General features: G+C 34.8%; 1 protein-coding gene across 2 annotated transcripts; it reads left to right on the forward strand.

The window, feature by feature from the left end:
- The first annotated feature begins 2618 nt into the window (after positions 1 to 2618).
- Positions 2619 to 12310, forward strand: LOC132189050 (Myb/SANT-like DNA-binding domain protein). 2 transcript variants are annotated; one of them, XM_059603531.2, is made up of 9 exons: positions 2619 to 2711; positions 6757 to 7097; positions 7174 to 7324; positions 7964 to 8304; positions 8381 to 8531; positions 9052 to 9392; positions 9460 to 9616; positions 11139 to 11479; positions 11644 to 12310. In XM_059603531.2, the coding sequence occupies exons 2-9, from the start codon at positions 6765 to 6767 to the stop codon at positions 12160 to 12162; spliced, it is 2334 nt and encodes a 777-aa protein (XP_059459514.2). In that variant the 5' UTR covers positions 2619 to 2711; positions 6757 to 6764; the 3' UTR covers positions 12163 to 12310. The 2 variants fall into 2 exon arrangements, with proteins under 2 accessions (XP_059459514.2, XP_059459515.2); XM_059603532.2 differs by having other exon boundaries at positions 6773 to 7097.
- The last annotated feature ends 75 nt before the right edge of the window (positions 12311 to 12385 follow it).

A 12385-nucleotide genomic window follows, 5' to 3' on the forward strand; every position in this document is an offset into this window, starting at 1 on the left:
ATGATTTGAATGAGGCGGTCGATGAAGATCACCTATCCTGCAACCTTGAATAAAGGAACATATTCTGCAATAGCTCAAGACAATAGGCTATTGGAGAGATGAGCGGAATCTAGAAGCCAGTCTATGGGTTGGGGGGGGGGGGGGGGGGGGTGGGGGGGCGTGCTGGCCGGTGGAGTAGCTGGTCGGCCAGCGGCTTTTGGGACGGCCAATATCAGTGCACACTACTGAATGAGTCCATACGTGAAAAGTGTTGGGGGAGACCAAATCCATCCGTAATGATAAAAATACACGGCACCACCTTGCCCAAAAGGGAAATATGTTGGAGACAGCATGCATGGCATGGGTAGTAAATTTTTCATGGGACACGGGATTTTTTGGTCTTTCTACTTTCTTGTTGGGAGGTTGGATTGTTGGAACATGTTCCAACACGCCAGCACGTGCGGTATTGTGTATGAATAGTAGAAGGTGTTGCCAATTTTGACGTGGCGATTCGTGAGGCTTTCTTTCGGTTACCATTATTTCTCATGATCTCATGGACATTGTTTTTTGCATGCCTTGATAGTGAAGCTTCCTCTTGGGCATCCTTTTGTGCGTGAGGTCTTGCTAATAGAGCACTTGCATTTTCTTTAAATTTTGAGAATTAATTAATTAATTTTTTCTTTTTTATTCAAATAAAATTTATATTAGTTTTCTTTATTTTTCTTCTATACTATTTAAATATTCTTTAAATTAAATGATAGGAAAAAGATATACGAAAGAAAAATTATTTAAATATTATTTCAAATAAATGCTAGAAGAAAGAAAAAGTCTTTTTATATTAAAATAATATTTTCTTTGGTGTAAATATTGTTTTCCTTAGTGTTCCATCGGTTTATGGAATACTAAAAGAGTTTGTTTTAGTTTTAGTTTTTTTTTTTTTTTTTTGGGGAGTTTTTTCTATATTTAGAAAAGAGAGTGAGATTTGAGGAGGGTGACTCGCAAATTATTGTCTCTGTTTTCCTCAATCTAGACATTCTGCTTAATTGGCGGTTGGAATCGTTTGTACTTTTATTGCAATATTAATTGGCCAACTTCACTGTTTTTATTGATTAAAGTGAAAGCATTTCCAATGTGTCTCTCTCCCTTGGCGGTCGTCGATCAGTGACATCAACCTTTGATTGATCTTTCTTTCTTTATTTCTTTTTAGACACTTTTGTTTTGGTTTTTTTTTTTCTTCTTTTAAATCTTTGCTGTTCTATTTGCTTAAAAAAAGTTTTTACACAAAAATAGCATCGTGTTATGCATGGAACTGCCAATTACATGCTCTATATAAACAAAAAGGCAATCTACAAATGGGGAGTCTCCAACATTTGAAGAAAAACTATTCATGTAGATTGCAATTATTTCTCATGGAAAGTTAGGCTTTGTTTGGCAAACCCTTTCTTTTCGTTTGTTATTGTTCATACACAATTTTCCAAAAAAAAAAAATCAACATTAAAACAATATAACTTTTTTCACTTTTTATTACTATTTAAATAAAAAAATCACTACAAAACAAAACTTTTTTACTTTTCCATACTATTTTTTCACTTTTTTATATCAAACATTCTTTTTTTTTTTTTTTTTTTCTCACATCAATCTATGTGAACTACAATATATAAGGAAAAGACTTTGAAAAACTAGCCAAAGTCCATGAAGGTTCAGGGCTGAGAAACTAGTCATGTACATAGTTTGCAATGATTTCTAATGGGGTCTCTCCAGCTTTCCTTTTGGAATTTTGGCCAACAAATTAATTTTGCCACGCGGAACACGACCTTACAAGAAATTTGTTGGAACCTCTTCAAGTGTTCATGCTTTTGGAAAGACTTAGATGAACAAAATAGATTCGAAAAATTTCTTTTAATTCAATTTATTAAATGCAATTCCGGCTTGTAAGGTGGTGCAACCATCAAGTATTGAAGAGAGATCATTTAGTAAAGAATCCCGTGAGATGAGATAACTCGAAAACTTGTCCTCAGTTCAAATTGTAAGCTATAACTCGCTTGTTTAAAATGCATATAAGAATCACGTGTTCTACTAAAATGCATGTTATGTTTGGCACTGCAATTTCCAGATCAAAAGTGAAATTTTAAACAAAATCGTGAAAAGTGAATTGTTTGGAGCCCATTTTTTAAAAATTGTGTTTGAAAACATAGAAAAATTTTCGTTTTCAAATTGAAGGTAAGGGTTGTTCTTTTAAAAATGCAGGATTTTAAAAGCCACATCACGATTTTAGTAAACGTTTAACTGTGTTTTTAAAATCGATTTTTTAAATAGCATGTTTTGAAATCGTTATTTTTTTAATCTCACATTATAAAACCGCAAATTCAAGCGGACCCTTAATAGAAAATTTTGGAAAATTTTCTTTCAATTCGGTTTACAGAAAATCTTTGTTCTTCATTCTTTTATTAGGCAGGGCCCATTATCAACTTGGGCTAATATGAGTTTTTGGGCTATGGGAAACCTGTAAATAAAATCTTGAAAATTATGGCTGAGCTGGTCTCCAAGCAGGCCCAGCCCACTCCATATGAAGCCCTAGCACAGAGTGCCCATAAGAATTCCTCTGTGACCAAACACCACGGTCGTTTTGCCCTTATTCCGGATTAGGGTTAACTCTTCGCAATCAGTGAATCACAGCGTCTCTTGGGCGCCAACCAAAGCTCTTGCAAATCAGCCTGTTTGGGCACAAACAGGTAAAAGCTCTGACCTTTTTCACCATCTGGTGAAAGCTCTCAGCTTTCGAAATTTTCATGCTTCTTCGGTTGTATTGCTTTTCTTCTTCTTTGATAAGTGAATGTGGCATGGATTTTGTGGTTGGACAATTCCCAGTGCTGGAGGAAAAGCTTGAGTATTCCCAGAATTCCACGTTTAGTTGCTGTGTTTTACGTTTTATTCAAAAACTTGAAGCCCATGTCAAAGTAATGGCTTTAAATTTGAAAAGGGTTTCTATGGACTTGTATAAAATGGAAGCCCATTTGGTTAATATGATCTTGAAAATGTGTTTTTAGCTTTTTCCTTTGAGTTTTGCTCATTCTTCTTTCTTGAAGTATTGAATTTTGTTCAGACAGTGCTGAGTTTTAGAGTAAAGGCTTCAATTATTAAGAATTAGATTAACTTTTCTTTTGCCGTGCTTGGGTGAGTTGAAAATCTGAAAACCCGTATAACATTGTTGAAGTTTTGCTTTTTTCTCCCCACTCTTTTAATTTCTATCCATTTTTTCTTTCCCGGTTAATATTAACTTGCAGTGGTTCTGCAGACTTTTTTTTTTTTTTTTTTGGGAGAAAAGGTGGTCTGAATAATGAACTTTTGTTTAATGAATGTGCTATGTTGAAGCAAAATCTCGAAATCCATCTTGGTAAGCTTTTGAGTGTTAGAATAGTGAATTTTTGAATTGAACTTGTATTTGATCAGATGATAGTTGGGATGTGAGGAATCAAAAGTTGTTAGCTCCTCCATCATTTTATCCATAAGAAAGAGTAGAAGTCATTAAAAGAAATCCACTTGTGCATTTTCTAGTAATATTTTCTAATAACTAAGGAATTCTGACTTTTCTGAATATTTTTCATCCATTCACTGAAATGTCTGGTTGGTAGACTGGTAGTCCTGTTTATAGAAAACTCTGGACAACCCCTGTCATGTTGCACCTATAGGGTCCATTGCTCCTTTCCTCCCATGCACTGCCAAAGAACTATTGATTTAGTTTATCTTATTCATCTTTAAACTATAGGTGATACAAGATTGTTGAAGATAATAATTTGTTAGATATGTGAATTTTCACCTCTCCTTCGTTGGAAAGTCAAGACACCTGAGCTCCGAGTGGAGAAACTTGTTCAAGATTGCTCTTAAGATAAAAAGCTTCCTTTCCAGTCCTGTCTATGTGGGTTTACTAGACAACTATGAATAATAATAGGTGTAATCTTAATGATGAATAAACTAGTTTAAACTAATAAATGTGCTTTTAATTGTTAGCATTATTTGTTACTTTGATTGTTAAGAATTTAATTAATAATAGTATTTTATCTTACCATATTCCTCAAAATAAGATTATTTTATTTATTTATTTATGTTACTAGATATATGTGTATTATGATGGTGTGGGAGTGGGGGCTAAAATATTAATTATATTTTACCAAAAAATTAATAAACAATATTTGGGTACCAATTGATGAGAATTAAAGTAAGCTATGTTCTCAAAGCTGTAAATAGGGAACAGTATTTAGCTATTATATATCTAAAGGGTTAAATGGAAATACGTGTAACTGTAAAGTTAAAAGTGCAAAGCATAGGGGTTACTTGGGGGCATTTTCTAGTAATTGTGAACTATATTAATCAATTGTTTATCTAAAGGGTTAAGTAGAAGTACATGTAACTATAAAGTTAAAAGTGCAAAGCACAGCGGCCATTTAGAAGTAATTATGAATGGGGTAGTGTTGGAATTGAAATAATCCTTGAACGAAATGGAGGGCAGAAATGAAAAGATATCCCCAAGACAGTGAGAAACCTGTGATTATATAGATTGAATGGATTAAACAACTGGAGAACATAATACTAATGGAGGAAGAGAAAATGGAAAATAAGTAAAAAGAGAATGCTGATAAGCCTTGAGGAGGGTGCAAGAATATGTAGCTAATCGAGTTATAATAAAATTGCTGGAAAACGTAGAGAAAGAAGGATCCTGAAGCAGGTAGGAGAAAGAAAACCCCCTCCCCCTCTTTAGAGGCGTAGAGTGTGGCGGGTTTTGTTTTATATCTCTCTTTTTCTTTTTCTTTTTCTTTTTTTTTTTTTTTTTGATAAATAATGCAATTCATTGAAAAGCGCATTAAAGAGGGAACAATAGTATATATTTTTTCTAGTTGTGTAGGGGGATTTTTTTCTTTTCTTCTTTCTTCACTTTTCCTAGACAGTTCTCTAGAATGGTTTCATCACTGAGGAGAAAATTTCTTGAAGTAAGATTATGATGTTTTTTACTTATCAAAAAAAAAAGATTATGATGTTTCTCACTATTTTGACTGTTGAAAGGACTTGTTGTTTTGGAAACCTTTAAGACAAACATTAACACCCAATTTGTATTGTTAACTCAAAGCAATACAAGGATTACTTATTAATAAAAAAACACAAAGATTAAGTGAAACAAATTCCATTATGAAATAAAACTCTCAAAATCAAGATAACTCTCAATAGAGGCATCGTCTGACATGTTGCAGATTTCCCTATATTCATACAAAGAACAAGAAAACAAATGAGATTTTTTTTTTTTTGGTGCAATTCTTCTTTGGTAATGCTTGTTTGGTGTTATTAATTACTAGCAACATAGGTCACTAGTTTGAATCTCCCATCTCCTAAATTACTTATCAAAAAACAAAAAAAACAAAAAATAAATAAATTACTAGCATCTATACCTAATTGTTTTTTGTGTTTTGACTCTTTTGAGCATTGCACCAAAACATAATGCTTTTGTAAATCCTATAGAAAGTGTCACTCAAACCATGGCTCATTTTCATACATTCCATTTTTGTCATACAGGTCCAAAAATCTAAAGGCTTGCATCAGAAATTAGATCTATATTTACTGTACTCTATCTACTGAAGTTATGCTGAATTTGGTTGATACTTTTAAGGGTAGTTCTAGGCGTAGCATGGGTTGTTGCGTGGAAAACTGTAATTAAGTTTTTTTTTTTTTTTTTTTTTTTTTAAATTGCTTTTGATGCCTTGTCTAGTTCCCCCTTCCTCCAATTAATAGATGATATAAAATTCTTTCAACTAATTACGTTCTAAACCATATCTCGATTTGCTTCTCTCACTAACTTTTTAGAGAGAAAAGCTCTCCACTCTCCCCTGTATGAGAGCTTTTCTCCCTCTCCCCTGTGTGCAAGCTTTTCTCCCTCCTAGTGAGAGGCCTTTCTCCCCGCTTCTCCTCACTCCGTGCTCCCCTCCACCCCTTCTCCTTCCTTTTCTCTTTTTTTCCTTTCTGTTTTCTCTCTTTTTATTTGTGTTTTGGACTACTTCCTATCCGACCCTACCTTTGCCCATACGCCACGCCATCACCTTCATCGGCCTCCGCAGCACCCCCCGCCGCTCCCCTCCATTGCCCATTTCCCCCACCCTCTCCTTCTGTTCTTCTTCTTTTTTTATTAATGCAATCTTGCTTAGGAAAAAAAGTAATTTCTAAACCATTAAAAAAAAAACTATAATAAATACATTTTTTAAAGAAAATTACTCCTTCCCTCCCAATTTTAGTTTCTTGTTTTCCTTTTTTAGGACATCCCAAAGTAAATGTATACATTCCACAAGTAGAAACATTTATTTTGACATTTTCTTAAACCACCTTTATCCTTTTTAGAAAAGTTAACATACTCACCTCTTATGTAGAATGAAAGGCATTTAAGAAGTTAATTAGACTTTCTAGTTTCATTAATAATCGTGCTGTTCATAACCAAGACACTTATTTTGGGACAGAGGGAGTATTTAAGATTTTTTTTGCTTCTTGTATTGGGACTTAACATATTTAATGTCTTGATGGTATTAATGGTAGGTTTTTATTTGTTAAATGATTGAGTCCCACTATTTGTATCTTTTAGAATGAAGGTTACCACATCTTTGTTCTAGTTGCAAGACATGAGCCTTAATTTTATAGATGAGAGTCACATTAATTTTATTATGACCTCAATTGCAATTTTTATCCTTCTCCTTCCTTTTCATCTAAGCATATGAAATGATTAATGATATTCACGATTTTCAGGGGAAGGAATGGGTAGCCAAACTGCTACAAGCAATGATCGATCAAGGACATACTGGACGCCAACAATGGAAAGCTATTTTATTGACCTTATGTTAGAGCAGATGCATAGAGGCAGTCGGATTGGCCACACTTTCAACAAGCAAGCATGGACTGACATGCTTAATGTGTTCAATGCAAAATTTGGATCTCAATATGACAAAGATGTTCTAAAAAGTCGATATACAAATATGTGGAAGCAATTCAATGATGTAAACAATCTTCTTGGTCAGAGTGGATTTTCTTGGGATGAAACTCGACAAATGGTGGTAGCTGATGATTATGTCTGGGATGCTTACATTAAGGTACATTACTTTTCTATTCATTAATATCGTGAAAGCATCAATGCTATAATTGTTCAATGACATAAAGTACACACAGGCTTACCCTGATGCGCGATCCTACAGAACTAAAGCAGTTTTGGATTTTAGTAAATTGTGCATGATATATGGGTATACCACTGCTGATGGAAGGTACAGTCGATCAAGTCATGATCTAGACTTTGACGAGGAAGTGCAAGGAGTAAATATGGGTATGGATTTTTTTCTGCCATGGAGTATTACTTATCAAAATTTTTTTTTCTTTTTTCTGCCATGGAGGCTTGGCTTTTGTTGGGACTTTATACTCTTTGATATTCTGTTTAATGACTAGTTCTATGATCTTTATATTTTGTTAAGGTTAATATAGTGGTTGCATAATGTTCATAGTTACTTAATCTTAAGCTTGTATACTTGAGGGGGTAAGAAACTAAGATTACCAAAAAGTTAGAAAGAAGCAGAATGAAAGAAACTAGAATTTGAGCTCGTCACCCTATTCATGGTTTATGAAACTTACTCATGAGAAACAGAATGATCAGGAGGAAGATAGAACTCAAGCTTATAATATTCAAAAATGGTAAATGTTGCAAATAATTCCTAAAAACGATTGCTTAGTAGTCATGATGTATTTTGTTTTTGAAAATATGTCCTTTCTTAATGGACCAAGGAACGTGAGCCGCCTAATATTCTTTATATGTAGTTTGGCTGCTCTCATGAGGTTTGCTTTCCAGAATATGCTTCATACTAAACAAAGATGTACTCCAATAATCTGAGATGACTCACAACTTTACATTTACCTATCAAAAAAAAAATCTGAGATGACTATGTTTGCCCATATGTTCCTTGAATTGTAGGTGATGGAATGGGCAGTCTTGCCCCTTCGAATAATGAGCGCTCACGGACTGATTGGACTCCAGCCATGGACCAAGTTTTCATTGAGCTTATGCTGGACCAAGTAGAAAGAGGGAATAGGACCGACAATGCATTCAATAAACAAGCATGGACTGATATGCTTGCTTCGTTCAATGCAAGGTTTGGTCCTCAACATGGCAAAAGAGTTTTAAGGCATCGATACAAGAAATTGTGGAAGTACTATAGTGACATCACATTTTTTCTTAAACAAAATGGCTTTTCCTGGGATGAAACACAACAAATTATTGCAGCTGATAATGATGTCTGGGATGCACATATCAAGGTACATCTTTAGTCAGGTTTTTGTCATTTCTCTTTATTTTTTCCATTTTTTTTTTCCTGACATAGAACATATGTAGGCACACCCGCATGCGCGGACATATAGAAGAAAAACTTTGCCAAACTACTATGATTTGCTCCTAATATATGGAAATGAAATTGGTGATGGGTTCAACTGTGATTTACAGCAGAACAAAAACCCTGAAGATGACATATCAGAAAGGAAAGCTGGTGAGTCACAACTTGCTATATTTACCAAGCTGAGATTCCTTTGCTTGACTTTTACAGTCTTAAGATATTATAGTCTCTTGCGTAATACCCTCATGAAAGTTCCACTGAGACTGATCAAGCGGAAAATAGAGAAGGGATATCATGTGGAGAGAGACATCGGAACCTCACTAGTAGTTCGCTATCCTTTAAGTGTTTGGTATCTCATTTTTTAGATGAAAATAGTGATTGGTCTTCTGGTTGTCCTTATTACATCTCTCGGGTTGAACCCTATTTACATGAGTTCTCAAGTCCCTGAGTCCTAGCTGGATTTTCTTATAATTTTCTTTTCATGGCCACAAAGTTACAAGGTCATGAACATGGTAAAATATGTTGAACATTCTTATCGAATTGAGTTACATAAGCGTGGCCATTTATTCAAGTGAGATGTCATGAAGTACTTGTTAGTGGCTATATGTTGCATTTATTTAAAAACTTTGATGAATGCAGAGTTACTTCTATAATTTTGACTTTGTGTCTGTAGCTGAAGGCAAGGGGGAGCAGACCCCTACTTTGAGTGATCGTACAAGAACATATTGGACACCACCAATGGACCGTTATCTTATAGATTTGTTACTAGAACAGGTGCATAAAGGAAATAAACTGGGGCAGACTTTCATAACCCAGGCTTGGATCAACATGGTTACCTCTTTCAATGCAAAATTCAGATCTCACCATGACAAAGATGTTCTGAAGAATCGATACAAACATTTGAGGAGGCAGTACAATGACGTAAAGATTCTTCTTGAGCAGAATGGGTTTTCATGGGATGAAACAAGAGAAATGGTAACAGCTAGTGACATTGTTTGGGATGCTTATACCAAGGTAAACTGCTCTCCATTCTAATTCTGCCCTGTTCTGCCCTTCTGCAGCTTACATATAGTGCCTGCAGGAACATCCTGATGCTCGATCATATAGAGTTAAAACTCTGCCAAGCTATTACAAATTGTGTGTTATATTTGGGGAAGAGCGTTCTGATGGTAGATACAGCCGTTTGGCACACAATGCAGACCCCAGTGCTGAATTGCCTGTTCTGATGACTGGTACTGGTATGTATCTTCATGTTACTCCCGATAATGGTGCAATGGTCAAAAATATTGGCTATGCTTGTTAAAGTTTTTATTTTCTCTAACTAGGTGTTTCTCTTGTATACTTCCCGTGTACTCAGGTTGTGTCTTTCGCTTTTAATGATATTTCGATTACTTATAAAATAAAAAAAGTTTTTCTTTTTTGTTCTCAAAACAAATACATTAATAAACAACTCAAACACAAAATACTTTTTATAATTTATATTCTTCCCTTGTTGTAAGAATATTTTGACAAATAGATGGGGTTAACTTTTACAGAGGTAAGAACACTTATTATTTAAAAATTTTAAAAAAGATTAGGGTGGCCACACAGCCACCCTAAGTGGAACACAACCACCTCAACTGACATTTTTTTTTCTTTTTAAAATTTTTTTACAAGTAGGGCTTTACATCTATTTGGGCTCCTCAAAATAAGCAGGTGTATTCTATAAAAAACATTTTCTCAAATATGGATCCCACCAGACAACTCTTCTAAAAACAATTTTCACCTTTATTTAACATCATAATATTTTTCAAACAAAACACATAAAAATACTCTCCAAAACGCATTAACAAACATACCCATTATCTTGAGTCATTAATTTGGTACAATAGGTGTGAATTCTATTGCATCTTACGGAGAATTACATGATGCGCTTTTATGTGACTGGTTACTCTTATGTGGAGATTGGATTTTCGGTCTAATCTTAGAATACCTTTACAACTTTCAGTTGCTGCTAGTGAATTAAGTGAACTTAACTTTAAGTAACAATCATATGGAACAAGTGGAACAATTAACTTGTCATTTAAGATGATTTGTTCTTGGTGTGATGTGGTTAGTTTGGAAGAATATAAGGTACAACCATTCATATCCTTCCATAGATGTTAACAGTGCAATAGGTGTGAACATTAGTAAATTCCCCTCACTCCTTGGGGTTTTCTTCTTTCTTTCTTTTTCCCATTGCACACATTTGCCGAGAGCATAAATAACAATGACATATAATAGTTGACTTTTGTTGCTGTGCATGGTCCAAAATAAATAATCTGGAATCTCTAGAAGTTCACATTTATAAACCTTGGTGTGTGCCAGGACAGCATGGATGATGTTACGTGGACAACACTATCATGCATTAATTAAGCTGGTATAAGCTAATGCCTTTAGTGCTTGGTGTAAACATATTTTCTTTGAATTTAAAATTTATGATTTGAGAATTGCTTAAAATTGTATGTTCTTATTTTAGTAGCTTTCATACCTGCAAGACAAAGTTGTCAGTTTGGAAGAATCTTTTCTGAAAGATAAAAGAAAAAGGTCTATCTTTTTGTTCTGGTATTAAACTACAAACTAGATGATAGCATGAATGCTGGGGAAAGGATTTGTCCCGTATGCTGTGAAATGTGATATAAACTTAAATTGAATGCATGTCGTAGGAAGTGGGTGGAATTATTTTTTGTTCTCCAAACACATTTTTAACAGCATTTGTTTTCACATGGTTTTCCTTCATAGGTGAGGAAATAAATGAACAATGTTTTGCTGGTGATATTCTCTTGGGAATAGATTGGACACCATCAATGGAGCTCCATTTTATTGACCTTATGATTGACCATGTGCACAGAGGCAATAAGCTTGATCACATATTCAATGAGCAAGCATGGGCTGATATGGTTGGATCATTTAATGAAAATTTCGGATTAAGATGTAACAAAAATCTTCTAGAAGATCGGTATTTCTGCTTGATGAAACAGCATGATGACATCTGCAATCTTCTTAGTCACACCGGTTTTACGTGGGATGAATCTCAACAAATGGTAACTGCCGACAATGATGTCTGGGAAGCTTATGTTGAGGTGCCTTCCTCCCTCTCTGCTAATATTGTTGTGTATTTTCTTGACATCTTTGTCTAAATAATTTGCCTGGTCAGCTACCGGTCAGTGTAGTGAGAGGATTGTATTTCATTTCAGCCAAATTTACTGTTTATTAATCAGAAGTTGTTTATGTATGATTTATGCAGGAATATCCAGATGCTATTTCATATAGAGGTAAAGTCTTACACAGTCACAGTGACTTGTGCAAGATCTTTGGAAATAAAGTAGCAGATGGAAGAGTCTATGATCAGTCCCTGGGGATGGAAACAGACATAACTGCCCTGGAAATAGAGATGGATGGACCATCAAGAGATCCACAATATCCAGCCGGGAATACTCAAGCATCTGATGATGAGAGAAAGCGGCCAACCGGGACACCTTCGGCGTCCCGACGTCCTAAAAAGGCACAAAAGACTGGCAAGAGAATGGAAGAAGCTCTTTCCGAGATGGCGGGTGTAGTGAAAAGATTGGTAAATAAGAAAGAGAAAAAGAACTGCAAATTGATAGAAAGTGCAATTGATGCTCTCCAAGCAATACCGGAAATAGATGATGAGCTAAAGCTGGATGCTTGTGATCTTTTGGAAGATGAGAGAAAAGCAAAAACGTTTTTGGCGTTGGATGTGTCTCTCAGAAGGAAATGGTTACTAAGAAAGCTCCGTCAGTAGTCGCCTTAGTTTTTGAGTGACTAAATATCTCAAACAAATTTTGACTGAGATTAGATAATTTAGTCTGTAAATACACACTAGCACTCGTAATATTGTATTGAACCTTTTTAACTGTTCATCAATTTTTATGTACATGTTTTCTGGAGTTTGTTTCTGGTCTGTTTTTGTATTGGCTGGTAGATTAGAAGTTGAATTTACCTCACTTCAGCAAACACACTATGGT

Source organism: Corylus avellana, chromosome 9 (assembly GCF_965113065.1).
Source record: "Corylus avellana chromosome 9, dhCorAvel1.hap1.2, whole genome shotgun sequence".
Taxonomy (NCBI): Eukaryota; Viridiplantae; Streptophyta; class Magnoliopsida; order Fagales; family Betulaceae; genus Corylus; species Corylus avellana.

What these genes read in the sequence shown, in the direction of transcription:
- LOC132189050 (XM_059603531.2), top strand. Translation starts at nt 6,765, where the DNA reads ATGGGTAGCCAAACTGCTACAAGCAATGATCGATCAAGGACATACTGG. An exon ending in AGTGCAAGGAGTAAATATGG is followed by an intron (nt 7,325 to 7,963) that starts GTATGGATTTTT and finishes CTTGAATTGTAG; the next exon opens with GTGATGGAATGGGCAGTCTT. An exon ending in TCTGGGATGCACATATCAAG is followed by an intron (nt 8,305 to 8,380) that starts GTACATCTTTAG and finishes GAACATATGTAG; the next exon opens with GCACACCCGCATGCGCGGAC.